The sequence below is a fragment of the Astatotilapia calliptera genome, chromosome 23, assembly GCF_964374335.1.
Source record: "Astatotilapia calliptera chromosome 23, fAstCal68.1, whole genome shotgun sequence".
Taxonomy (NCBI): domain Eukaryota; kingdom Metazoa; phylum Chordata; class Actinopteri; order Cichliformes; family Cichlidae; genus Astatotilapia; species Astatotilapia calliptera.
The window spans coordinates 9,047,952-9,060,303 of record NC_137443.1 but is presented as its reverse complement, the minus strand read 5'-3'; the positions used below and the strand labels follow the sequence as shown (position 1 = coordinate 9,060,303).

General features: G+C 43.4%; 3 protein-coding genes across 16 annotated transcripts in view; 2 read left to right on the top strand and 1 right to left on the bottom strand.

The window, feature by feature from the left end:
- Positions 1 to 339: 339 nt before the first annotated feature.
- On the top strand, positions 340 to 2,648 carry slc10a4 (solute carrier family 10 member 4). The gene is made up of 3 exons (XM_026158037.2): positions 340 to 974; positions 1,196 to 1,406; positions 1,944 to 2,648. The coding sequence occupies exons 1-3, from the start codon at positions 460 to 462 to the stop codon at positions 2,466 to 2,468; spliced, it is 1,251 nt and encodes a 416-aa protein (XP_026013822.1). The 5' UTR covers positions 340 to 459; the 3' UTR covers positions 2,469 to 2,648.
- A 1,872-nt stretch (positions 2,649 to 4,520) lies between these two features.
- On the top strand, positions 4,521 to 6,842 carry zar1 (zygote arrest 1). Its single transcript, XM_026158038.2, has 4 exons — positions 4,521 to 5,241; positions 5,880 to 5,972; positions 6,114 to 6,188; positions 6,261 to 6,842. Exons 1-4 carry the CDS (start codon positions 4,549 to 4,551, stop codon positions 6,402 to 6,404), a joined length of 1,005 nt encoding a protein of 334 aa, XP_026013823.1. The 5' UTR covers positions 4,521 to 4,548; the 3' UTR covers positions 6,405 to 6,842.
- Positions 6,843 to 7,532: 690 nt separating this feature from the next.
- The window catches only part of fryl (furry homolog, like), a 74,458-nt gene continuing 69,638 nt past the window's right edge, over positions 7,533 to 12,352 (bottom strand). For all 14 annotated transcript variants that reach the window (XM_080297810.1, XM_080297811.1, XM_080297805.1 and 11 more), the window contains 3 exons: positions 11,471 to 11,581; positions 10,445 to 10,638; positions 7,533 to 9,454 (listed from right to left, as the gene is read on the bottom strand). In XM_080297810.1, the coding sequence (XP_080153936.1) occupies positions 9,214 to 9,454; positions 10,445 to 10,638; positions 11,471 to 11,581 (546 nt within the window). In that variant the 3' untranslated portion in view covers positions 7,533 to 9,213. The remainder of the gene's footprint in view (positions 9,455 to 10,444; positions 10,639 to 11,470; positions 11,582 to 12,352) is intronic.

Below are 12,352 nucleotides of genomic sequence, written 5' to 3'. Positions count from 1 at the left end.
AACTGACTTAGCGCAACTTACATTTCCCATAAATGTCAAGGATCTTTTCCATCCTTCTGCAGAACACGCGAGAGACGAAACAGCAACCACTCAACAGAGTCTCATTTTTCAGGATGGCAAACTGTCAGAGTGTAATAATAAGATTGAAGTTTGCGGGGTCTTTCTTCCTATACAGCGCAGAGCTCAGTGTAAATGGCAATTGTGGTAGTTATTAATTGGTCCAGCCACTCTTGCTTAAACTTACGACCCTGTGCTGTCTTTCCTCCAGCAGTTTAGCCCAGAAACAATCCGTGGCACCACTCAGACTCATTATCAGTACCATGGCACCATCACATACCCCGACTACTGGACCTTCCGCAGTTTCTTATTAGTGACAGTGCGTCACTAGAGGAATCGTTTACGCACGAGCCAATACAGGCACAAGGCGACGGTTGAGATTTTCTGATCTCCTTTTGCGCCATGGAGAACTCCAGTCTGCCGGGTGGAAGTGCGCAAAGTGCTGGTTCGGTGGACTTTATTACTTTAAAGCAAGTGGATTCTCCGGAGGAGGGTGTCATGAAGGGATTAGGAGCGGTCGGTCGTGCCGTGTTTCTCCAAGGCAGCGGTTACAGGACTGTAGCCGAGTTTATGGCCGTTCTCCCGACGGAAACCTCTCACCTGATGCCTGCCTTCTGGGACTCCCCGCTCAGTCACGGCATCAATGTGTTCGTCGGACTGGTACTTTGCTTCACTATGTTGGGGCTGGGCTGCACGGTGGAGGTCAGCCAGCTCGGAGAACATATCCGCCGACCCATCGGGGTGCTCCTGGCTCTGGTGTGTCAGTTTGTTATCATGCCACTAGTGGCTTTTCTTTTGGCGCTAGCCTTTTCTTTGGATGATGTGGCGGCGATGGCCGTGCTCCTCTGTGGCTGCTGTCCTGGAGGAAACTTGTCAAATATTATGTCTCTGCTTGTGCACGGAGAGATGAATCTAAGGTAGATCCCCTTACTCACCTAAGCATGACTTGAAGTGGGTTTTGGTGTTAACAGTGTTTTGTGCGCAAATTCTGACATTAACGCACTGAAATAACAACACTTAAGAATAACTTTTAAGTTCTGCATGCTTTTTTTAAGCCATTGCTACATTTTCCTCAAACGATCCAACACCGTACGTGCTGCACGTCCACCATACTCCTTCTTTTCTCTACTCCTCCCAGCATCATCATGACCATATCCTCCACTCTGCTGGCGCTCGTTTTGATGCCGCTCTGCCTCTGGATCTACAGTCGAGCCTGGATCAACACCCCTGTGGTTAACCTCCTGCCCTTTGGGGCCATCATACTGACACTTTGCAGCACCCTCATCCCCATTGGGTTTGGAGTTATGCTTAGGTACCGCTACACGCGAGTGGCGGATATTGTTTTAAAGGTAATCTGACAACAATTAACTTTTATACATCCGTTCGATCATTTCGTTCCAGCCGAAGTGCTTTTGGTTAGGGGCCTTAGCCCAAAAGCGCATTGCGTATTTCTTGGTCTCAGTTATTACTAGTGGGGTGGCTGACCGCTGGAAGAGTGACATCAGAGGCACTATATCAGGAAGAGCTCCTCCCTGTGCTTTCTGATAAAAGCGACACATGAGGGCCTCATCAGTTAGAGTACACAGTTATGTTGGGCACCACAAGCACAACGAAATTATATGCTGTCCCCTTAGTGCAAAGAAAGCAGTCTATCTTAAACTTTTATTATATGTACACAATTTTTAAAAAGGAGTTTACAATAAATAAATAAAGCAACATAAAAATGTGATGTTATTAGTTATTATTGGTTGCGCAGATTGGATATTGCCTTTATGGTTCAAATGAAGAAAAAAACCGAAATTTTTTGGTTTTAAAAATCATGTCTTGTAGAAAGTTGCCGCCATATTTTAAAAAAAAATTCTCACGCTGAATTCTTGTGTTTGCAGGCTTCTCTGTGGTCTTTGTTGTTCACCCTGGTGTTACTCTTCATCCTTACTGGAGCAATGCTGGGGCCAGAGCTGCTCTCCACCATCCCGCCTTCTGTCTACGTGGTGGCTGTGCTGATGCCTCTGTGCGGTTACGCTGCAGGTTACGGGCTGGCAGTGCTTTTTGACTTGCCCCCCAACAGTCGCAGGGCTGTGTCTCTGGAGACGGGCTGCCAGAATGTGCAGCTGTGTACGGCTATCCTGAAGCTGGCCTTCCCTCCTCAGCTGATGGGGGGGATGTACATGTTTCCCCTGCTCTACGCCCTGTTCCAAGCAACCGAGGCTGGGATTTTCATCCTGGCCTACAGGATGTACAGGAGGGAGGTCCTGCATAAACCAGATCCCATGGTGGACGGTGAGGACACGGACATAAATTATCAAAGGTTTGAAGACGAGGACTTTGAACCGTCATATGGTGCGGTGACAGTGAGCGACCCAAACACTATCATGCTGGATCCTTGTCCTCCTGATCCAACTCCAGTTTAATCTGCATAAAAATAATAAAATAAAAAAAACAAAAATCGCTGCTCCTCTATGGAGGACCAAAACTGCCAAATTGAAAAAAGAAAAAAAAAACGAAAAAACATATATATATGACTCAGTAACACAATTAATAGACATTAAATTATTACTTAAACACAGAAATGAATAAAGCTATAATATAAACACTTGTTTTTATTGTTTTCAACATGTCACTTGGTATTATAGTTATCCCACTTTATTACTTTCATTCATTTTGACTTTTATTTTACATTTATTTAATGATTCTTTTTATTATTTATCTATTATTTGACTGTATTTTTAGCCAAGTGGGAACTCCTAGGACTGAAAAATGAAGCAAATGCAAAGGTAATAAAACCTTCATCTAATACTGGTCCTTTAAAGACCACGTGAGGTTGGCTCCAAGCAGACATTATAAAAGATGGATCTAGCTACCGTGACATCACTTGTTGGTTTCTGAAGTCCAATTTTGAAGCCTGGGGATGTGGTTTCTGCAATCGCCAGCTTAGTTGCAAAAATCCACATATGAAGAGATAACGGTCTGACTGTGAAAATGGATGCTCATTGGCTAACGCTCACTGACTTGTAGCTACATACCACAGATATCCTTCCATTCTGCTTTGCTTATAAAACAGACCTTGGTTTTTATTTTTAGCATGACCCGAAATGAGTGATTGAGACCATAAACTCAGCAGGAAAATCAGAAAATAATTTTCCCACAGAACTCTATAGAATTAAATGACTTTTCGAAACCACAGCTATTGCCATCTGGTGGTCTTCAAGTAGGATACAGATATTTTGGCACTTCTGCATTGGCTTTATTGTTAGACCCGAAGGTTACGTCCATCTTTGATACATGTGTATGATTTAAATTGGTTGATTGAAATTCGGGTGTTTTATTCGTTTCTTGCTTAAGATTAGCAGGGATGTGCACCTTTAGCTCCTCGCAGACTCTGTGCCGTGTTATTGTTTATGAGCTTTTGATTGGCCAACATTTTTTGAAGGTTGGGGTTATATCACCACCTGTTGCTTTAGCATGCTCTTGACTGCGCTCGAGATTGGTTTTGCATTTTCATGTGTAAGGAGACATTTTTTAAAGACAAACTCGGAAAAATCTTGTTTTAAAAAGTACCTGCGTAGCTAGCCTTCACACATAAGCTTTCCCTTTTCTAAATGGGTCACCCTCCCTCAACCCTCCCATTTATCCAGGCTTTGGAATAGCACCGGGAATCCAATAGCGTGTGACCTCGCCTTGGAAAAATGTGGGGGTAGGGCTGCGTTCTCCTAGTCTCAAAATGGTGATCATGCACATGTAAGGTGAATGTGTTAACCACTACACTATGTTGTTATATAAATCTGGAAACTTCAACCGCTGATAAAGCATATAATCTAATTACTGAGTCATTTATTGACTAATTTCTTTATTTTTTAATTTTGGCAGTTATGACCTTCCATACATACTATGACGCAGGGAAGCAGATTAAGGCGTTCAGATGGATTTATCATTTCATCGCTGTTATTCATAAAAGAAATGCCTGTAAAATGTTAACATGATTGCTAAAAAGGTGCTTTATGTCCTGAGCTTAACTCGTTCATCCTAACCACTGATGTCTCATTTCGTGATATAAAAAAAGCAAAAGAAACATGACTTCAAAGTTGCATTAGTGAAGCAGGACAGTGTTTCGTTCCAATGCTTTAAGTGTGTGTGTGTGTGTGTGTGTGTGTGTGTGTGTGTGTGTGTGTGTGTGTGTGTGTGTGTGTGTGTGTGTGTAAGAGAGACTAAAAGCCATTTTAAAAACATATCAGACTGATTCATGTGCAGTTTTCCCAACAAGCCTGTGCCAAAACTTTAGCTTACCTGTGCTCTACAGTCTGATCTTAATTGTACTGTAAAAATTGTGCCAATTAAAGACGTATAAACACAAAACAGGCACACCTCTGTCACGTGTCTACTTTCCCCTCCTTTCTTGTAATGAGACGTCCTACACCTGATCTTAATTAGGTCTAATGGAGAGCTCCACTCTATTTAACTAGTTACAGCAAAACCTCGGCCGGTTGAACAAACATGGCAACATATGGTGACGAGCCAGTGGACGCCTACTTCTATTCTTCTTACAATCCTTACATGGGCAGATACCCCCGGCCTAAAGACGCGGGGTGGAAATACAAAAGTTACTTCTCCCACTATGGAGACTCTTCTGACGCCTTCAACAACCACCAGCGCGCACAGCTGAAGTCCATCTTGTCCCAAATCAACCCCAAACTCACCCCGAGGCTCAGGAAGGCGAACACCAAGGATGTGGCAGTGCAGGTCAACCCGAAGAAGGACGCTTCGGTGCAGTGCTCCATTGGCCCGCGCACCCTTCTGGCCATGAAGCGGGACTTCCAGCGCAAAAGGAAGCAGGAGCCAGCGACGCCCGGCAGCCCCAAAGCGACGGGCGGTGTGCGTTACCCCCGCACCCTCGCCGTCTACTCCCCGATAGCATACAGGAGCGTCACCTCCTTCCTGGTCGATGAAAATAACAACAATAAGGAAACCTCCAGTGAGACGGTGCAGACCGGTGAGCCCCCGGGTGAGCCGCCCGAGCCCTCCGAGGACACCGAGGGGAAGGACGAAGACAGCCAGGCTGGTGGGGATGAAAAGACCGCAAAGCGAGCAGAGCAGAGCAAAAAGCTCAAGTCCAAACAGCTGGCCAGGAGTGAGGATGCGCAGCCAACTGCGGAGGACTCGAAGGGCAAAGCGCGTGTGCGGTTCCAGGTGAGTTAATCACGCACCGGGAGGTTCATACTTGGCAGTTTTTCGAAGAAGAACGTTTGCGCCACAACTGCTTGGAAATTGCCTTGTATATTAAATGGCTCATTCAAGGACATGGGTTGGCGCATTTCTTTTTCTTTCAGAACTGAACGTCCAGTTTGGAAGCTGTAGTATTGTCCCAAATAAGTGCGAAAATGGCACTAAAATACTCACTGTCCTTATAAACTAGTCTTTAATTTGTTCCACTTCCTGGATACTGTTTAGGTATTGCCCAAGCCTTAACGACCTTAAAGTTGTTCCCAAGTTGAGCAGCTCTTTAGCCTTGGTTTAACCAGACTTGAGGGCAGCATCTATCAGAGACCCGTCTTCAAACAAAACTATTGGCAAATTTCTGTTTAGAACATCATCCAGAAAATATGCTTCTAATTTTGTCAGTGTGCTACCTATAAAGTTTAATCTGTTTCAGTTAATTTGCTAATTAACAATCAACTCAAAGTATATTTGTTTAGCCCCCCTTTGCAAGTGTCATGATCATGGCTACTCGGATTGTTCTCCTCTCAAACAACATATGTGGATGGTTTATTTTTGGATGGATTCCTTCTAATGATTTCATTGAACTAATTTTGGTTTTTGTCCTTCAGTTTCTGGAACAGAAATATGGATATTATCACTGCAGAGACTGCAATCTGCGATGGGAGAGTGCCTATGTGTGGTGTGTTCAGGGCACCAACAAGGTGAGCAGCTCTGTTTAAGGTCCTCCAAAGATGAAATGTGCTTTATCAAGAGTCCACCATAGGAAGTCCTCAGTGCAACAATGACTGACTTCCAGAGACCTGCTGCCTAGAAAGTATCTGAGTCCTCTGCTTATCTTCCAGGTTTACTTCAAACAGTTTTGTAGAAAATGCCAAAAGGAATACAACCCATACCGTGTCGAGGACATCACGTGTCATGTAAGTCCTAATCTGTCTGTGTGGATTTTGAATGGCTTGTTAGTCTCCACTTAACACTTCCTCTCTCCTCAGACTTGCAACAAAGCACGCTGTTCCTGTGCAGTAACACAACGACACGTCGATCCCAAACGACCCCACAGACAGGATTTGTGCGGCAGATGCAAAGGCAAGCGGCTCTCTTGCGACAGCACATTCAGCTTCAAGTACATCATCTAAGGAGCGTCTCGACTGAACTGTCCTCAGTATGCTGGCACAACTTGTACGTGGGGGGCATCTTGAACCCACTGCTGGTGCAACGATGGCATCTTGGATGCAAAATGTATTTTTGATGTTTCTGTACTTTATTTCACACCAGTTCTCTTTGTGTTGATGAAACTGAAGCACCGCATGTGCTTTACGATGTAATAAACGGCTAGCTTGCATTCGGTCTGTAAGCATGCTCACTTAAACTGTCACTGATCTCAACTCAAATGCAGCACCTTGGAGAATCCTGTTGTCTAAAATCAGGCTGACATAAACCTGAACATGTGCAATAAACTAAGACTGACATCAAATTATTGGAAACTAGGTTGCCGTGGCACCAAAGACACTGAAACTGGTGGGTCGAAGACTAAACACTTGGCTTAAAAAAAAAATAAAATCTGCTGTTCTGAATATCAGTGTATCCTACCCATTCCTTCGTAATTGTTTGCAGATCTGTTAGCCAAACGGTCACTGGTAGCTATGAATACTCACTCTGGCTATTGCTATGACTTTTGAGTGATGAGACCATACAGAGCCAAAGAGCACGGATTGGGTTTAAATGGTTCATATGTACAGGGATTTTTACTAAAACCCTTCACCACTTTACCCAGTGTCTTAAGTGCTTTCTAATACACACTTGCACCACAGGGAATCTGGGTTTCAGTGTCTGGCCCAAAGATACTGGGACAGGAGAACCATCTACCTCCGGAGCCACAGATGCCCCTGTGGATTTGGGAATGTAGCTTTTTTTTTTTTTTAAACCTCCACACTGGTAAGCAGATGGGGGTGTGCCCATGCAGCACATCTTGTTTGCAGAATTTCAATTCAATATTATTTATATAGCACCAAATCACAACAGTTGCCTCAAGGTACTTTATATTGTATCTATTATTGTAGGATCAACTGTACAAATAAAAACCCAACAATTATATGACCTCTATGAGCAAGCACTTTAGCAACAGTGGGAAGGAAAAAAACTCCCGGCTATCTGGTATTTTAAGAGAATTAGTATATTTTTTTTAAACTTCCAGTGAGTCTGGCAGAGTCCAAGAAAAAACACATGGAGATGGTGCTTTCAATTTTAATAACTGAAGATCAAGATCATTCTGTAAGGTTTTTATTGATCCAGAAAAGGCTGGTATGAGTGAACAAGGAAAAAATGTATAATGCAGCTCTACATTAAAATATCTTCCAGGTAAATAATCATTAAATAAGAACAGCATTCATATGTACCAGACAAGCAGGAGGAGAAAAAGAGAAGCTCTGAGGAATGAGTACAGTGACTGTTACAATGTGCCATGACAAGCTGTCCAAGAAGCATTCAGATAACGGTTCATGTCCTGCAGTCACAGCAGCAAGTAGGGGCATTGTGAGAGTACAGACACCCGCTTCCCCTCAGAAAATAAATAAACAGGATCAAAACGCAGCAGTGGATGAGCGCCGCTTTGCAACATGATCGACCTACATGGACAGATTCAAACCTCATCTCCTCCCTCGTAAGGCTTTAAGCAGAGCCTACGCTGCTAACAAAAAGATCACAGTGGAGACAAGGAATGCATATGTATGTGGGGCTTGGCTGGGTTGGTGGGATCCAGCAGAGGAGATGGAGGCTTGTTTTGATCTCCCATTCCATCGCCGCCAAAGGCGGACGGGTGGCTTGTCCCAAACGAGCATCGCTTCCCTCTTTTGAAACCACAACCACCAACCAAGGCAGCCTTTGGGAAATTTGTATGATTGGATGACTAAAGGTGGAGCGGACCATTAATGACTCAAACCTGTTTCTGGCTTTCTCATCACATTAGCTTTATACAGACATCCTAATCGGATGAACAGTGCATTACACAAAAGTACAAGGGGAAAAAAAAATACTGGTTTTACACTATACATTTTCTAAAATATATACAGAGTAAAATAAGTTATGTTTCCATAATGAGCTGTAGCCAGTCCGCACTTGTGTGCAATTATATGCATTTTTGTGTGTGAGCGTATACCAGAATATCCAATATATAATCACACAGTCAAGAGTCTCTAAAGGCATCTACTTATTTGGTTAAAGAGTGAGTTTTGCGTGAAGACCTGTTGAAGGGGACTCTCCTCTCAGAGCAGATCAATAAACAGATATATTTCTCTTTGTACACTCCCTGAAGGTAAACGTCTCCCACAGGGTTAACATGTTAAATATCCTAACATTTACAACCTAGGATGTTAGCTCTAATAAAAAATACATTTCTCAAAAAAATATTCTTGCAGTGCTTTTTCTCTTTCAGCATGCGTTTGAAAACTATTCGGTTTCTCAAAGACTTTCTGAGTTTGCTTATGAATCTTGATGGTGCGTCCTCACACATACGACACCTCCTCTGGACTGCCTCCCAGGCTTCGACGCCGACTCCCAGTCCAGACCCCGAGGAGCGCATCCGTTCGGTACGACGGGGCCCCTCGGATCAGATCCAGCGAAAAGAGAAAAACAAATAACAACAACAACAACAACAAAAAAAGTTATCCCACAGTGCCCTCTCTTATTCTTTCCCAGGCACGCCACCACATGACTTATTGCAACTGAATTTTGCGAGTTGGCTTAGTCTGGGAAAAGATATTAGCTTTAAGCATTCATACATGTAATAATATATATTAAGAGTCACAGTTATTCCCACGCATCCTTTAGCCCTTTATAGGTGGAGTCTCTCTTGTCCTCCGCCCCTCACCGTCTACACTCCAGCTGAGGGGAGGTGTAGAGGAGAGGGGTGTTTTTGTCCAGTCTAGTCCAGCCTGCAGTGCCTCAGGCTTACAGTCCGGTGCTGACTATGTCGGTGTGGGTCTGGCAGGTCTGCGCCTGACTCAGAGCCTCACGGATCTGCAGGTTGAGCTCCATGAGGCGGCTGCTAGCCTGAGACAGGTCTCTGCTGGGGCCTACGACCGCCAAGCAGCCTGTCTGACCCAGCGTCTGGTGACGGAAGTAAATGTGTAGAAGAGTCTGGACCGCGTCGTCCGTCTCGTTGCCGAAGATGTCGTTGGGCCACAGAGATCTGGAGATGAAGAAGAGATGTGAAGAAAAGGGGATTGTACCGAACACATTCTTAGCTGCTGGATAAACAGTTTTCCTGAGGTGCTTTGGGTTTGTTAGTCGACTCCTCTGAAAACATGTTCAGGTCTGTGAACAAATGCACTTTGGGCGATGTTGGGCAGTAGTTCACTGAGCTTTAGAAAGAACACAGTATTAAATTCTAGGCACTCATTGTTTAGGTAATGCTACAGGTGTGTACCATTGCACAGTTTTTGTTAGCAACTTTATTTCAAGGGGGTGTAGCAATTATTTTTATGCACAGTCCCTCATCTTCACAGACTCATGCCTCATCACCAGGCAGCGAGCCAAAGGTTTCACGACTGTTTACTGTGTGACTGGTGAGTCTACACGTACTGCTTTCATATCCCAGTGAACATCCAATCTCATCATTTAGATGGGATCTTCAAAATAACTGCCAAGAAGCATCACAAGCAGGCCTGCCAAGTCAAAGGAGCTTCTGCCTCTGAACATTTCAGTAATGATATGCGATAGAAACAGGAGTGCATTTTAACCTCCTTTTATCTTATATCTGGGCTTCTTACTTGAAATGATCATGCTGGATGTCCTAGTCCGAACTTAATCTGCAGCATCCAAAAATCGCAATATTAAAATATGTGACAGTGCCAAAGAACATCCTTATTATGTTAACAAAAAATGTTTTTCTGGAGCAAACTTGCAGCTGTCTTCCATGTTGTAGTAACCAAACTGAACGGATGCTGTGTCTGAGTGAACCCGTGAGGATCAGTTAGTAACTCGAGCCCTTAAGCGCAATGACATGAAGCACGAGACTGGAATGAAACAGCCAGGAATCAGAGTGCATTAAAAATAACAACTTTTTACTTGTTAAATAATGTTTGACTGGGCCTTTTACACAGGAGGCTTAATCACTGTATTGCCTTGTTATGTCACCGATTAAAGCCACTGTTTTGTTTGACTGTAGTGTTTATCTTACCTGAAGATTTTGACTTGTGTGAGAGCAGAGCTGAAGTCTCTGGCTCTCAGGGTTTCAATCAGCGACTGTATGGCTGTCTCGGTGTTCGTCTGGGCATTGTCTGACATGCACACATCCTCCTGACCATCATTTCCTGTTTCCGCCTCCTTCAGGCAGCTCTCTAAGATAGTGAGCTCGTCGGACATGTTGGTAACCTTAGGAACGGAGACAAAGGAGGATTATTGTCACAGCACCAAATAACACAAGCAGATCTTCCTCGGGAGGTGAACGAAATGAACCCAGACTAAATATTACCTGGACTAGCTGACCTCAGCGCTCAGTACGGGAAATAATTTAATTTTATTAAATGTCTAAATTAAATTAAAGCACAATTAAGATGCAGCTCAGAGAAGGATGGACTGCAATACAGATTTAGTAAAGCCTGTTTATCGATCCCGTGGGTAAAGGAAAATAATTATCCAATCAAATTGTGTTCCTTTGTTTTGCACATTTTTCATTGCATTTTCTGACTCCAGCTCTCTTTATATATATTTTAAGTTTTAAATGTATTTTTTCTCTAGTGTTACTGAAACAAGGAAAACTATCATACATTTTAAGGTATACTGTTTTGCAGTGGTTCCCTGTGGATTTGACAAGAAACTAGCACTGTCAGCGTTAATCTCATTAAATTGACGTTAACGCCATAACCGCATTAACGCGGCAATTCTCCGTTAATTCAGTTATGGCGTTAACGTAATTTTAATGAGATTGACGCTGACAGCACTACAAGAATCTAAATGAAAAACAAACAAACCCTAAAATTGAACAAGCAAGTCTTTACGTTCTCCATCTATAAAAGTGTACCCACACAACAAAGCTGAAAAGCTTTAAATTGAACGTCACTTTTCACCAGAGCCTCTTAATTTTGCTGAACCTCAGTAGCAGCAGCTAGTTCCTCCAACTATGGAATAACCCCCCAAAATGGATTATATAACAACGCACGGACAAACTTTTAACTCAGCAGGCGCTAAACCTTGTGTCTCTCACCTCGGCCTCTCTCTTGATGGTGTCCACCCTGCTGATGAGCTTGCAGTAGGCCTGGAACAGCAGCAGCAGCTGAAAGTGCAATTTGTAGAGCCTCCGACATAACTCGAGCTCCTACAGAGACAGAAGACAGAAAAACACACTGTCACATCTCAGCAAAGCGATGATCTAACCTGCACTGAATCACTCTGATCACATGATTAGACAGATGGGTATCCTGGGTTAGAGGAAGAGATGAAAAAGTTAACACGGAGGGCCATTTGGTTTGGACCATGGTGAGTCTACTATAGGGTCGTCCCAAATAAAATAACCCAAATTGGAAAAATTGGTCCCACCTGACCTGAGTCAGCAGAATCAGATGATTTTATTTATTATATTAACTTTAGCTTATTTAGTGAAGGGATGCAAAATTTTACCTGCACACTATGAAGTACATGGAGATGGGTTGAAAAATGTCATAGCGTGCAGGTACATACTGCACAGCTTCAGATACCAAACAAAAAAAAGAAATCAGCTGCTTCTGATGGGGTCAGATGCGAAATACTGGCTGATATTTCATGGAATGACCCTACTGCTAGAATTAGTGGTGAAATCTTAAATTAGAAAACCTAGGGCATCATCTCATTGATCCCTCAGCATATAGAATTGATGAGTGAGGTGTGGGAAAACTAAAAGTTAAGCCCCTAATCTCGGAGGAAATGGGAGAAAATGATTTGAACAAATGGGAATGGAACAATGGAATCATGCAAAATGAAAGTGAATTCAAACCTAACAACACTGGACTCTCTAGCCATCATATCCTACTGATAACGGAGCAGCCCCTCTGAAATCAGGTGGCAACTCTACACTGAATACACGTAGATAGATGAATTTATCTGCAGACAC